The 958-nt window shown below is 41.1% G+C and overlaps 1 protein-coding gene across 1 annotated transcript in view; it reads left to right on the top strand.

Annotated features, from left to right (window-relative positions):
- The first annotated feature begins 16 nt into the window (after nt 1-16).
- LOC112493737 (probable cytochrome P450 6d5) overlaps nt 17-958 on the top strand; it is a 2,067-nt gene continuing 1,125 nt past the window's right edge. The window contains exons 1-2 of the mRNA XM_025080585.1: nt 17-305; nt 397-628. Of these exons, the coding sequence (XP_024936353.1) occupies nt 122-305; nt 397-628 (416 nt within the window). The 5' untranslated portion in view covers nt 17-121. The remainder of the gene's footprint in view (nt 306-396; nt 629-958) is intronic.

Below are 958 nucleotides of genomic sequence, written 5' to 3'. Positions count from 1 at the left end.
GAATGTATCAATAACTTTTCCTCATATATAGCGGTTCCCGTATCCGATCCGTATACTACGAAGGTTCTGCAAAAGTGAAATATAAGATTTTGTGAACGTGTTAAATATTTTCAAACCGATCATGTCGGTCTTATCCGACATTTGGGACTTGAAGTTCTACCTGCTAGCTGGGGCGATTGGCGCAATTTACTTGTACGTCAAGTTGGTGATTTTCAAGTATTTTGATAGGAGAGGCATTCCGTATGAAAGACCCACGTTTCCTTTTGGAAATGTCAGTGGAGTATTTCGAGGAAAAATGTCAATAGGTAAGTAACTGATATGGCAATAAGAGCTTCATGACAGCTGGATGTTATTAATATATATCTTATCAGTCATGAGAATCTGTTATCTTTTTAGGGGAAGCGTGCGCGGAGTTGTACAAGAAGCATCGACAATCCCCGTACTTTGGCATGTTTATATCAATTAATCCAGCCTTGGTGATCAATGATCCTGAGATCATTCGTCACGTCCTGACGAAGGACTTTTCCCATTTCCACGACAGAGGAATATATGTGGATGAGAAAGTTGATCCACTTTCCGGACATCTGTTTGGCCTTTCCGGTGAAACGTGGAAGAATTTGCGCACCAAATTGACACCGACTTTTACGTCTGGCAAAATCAAGCAAATGTTTCCCATTGTGAACCAATGCGGCGTGGAACTTGGCGATTGCGTCGAGAAGGTTTTGAAAATTGACGAAACTGTGGAAATTAAGGATATCGTGGCGAGGTATGTATTATTCGAGGCGATTCAATAATTTGTACAGTAGTTCTTCTAGTATCGTCTGATAATTATAAGAAGTGTGACGAATCTCTGCACAGATATACCACTGACGTCATATCGAACGTGGCTTTCGGTTTGGAAACCAACAGCTTGAAGGAACCGAACAACGAATTCCGAAGATGTGGGCAATTGGTATTC

Source organism: Cephus cinctus, unplaced genomic scaffold, assembly GCF_000341935.2.
Source record: "Cephus cinctus unplaced genomic scaffold, Ccin1 Ccin1_scaffold0143, whole genome shotgun sequence".
Taxonomy (NCBI): domain Eukaryota; kingdom Metazoa; phylum Arthropoda; class Insecta; order Hymenoptera; family Cephidae; genus Cephus; species Cephus cinctus.
The sequence above is the reverse complement of the archived record's forward strand: the minus strand, read 5'-3'. Positions and strand labels throughout refer to the sequence as shown.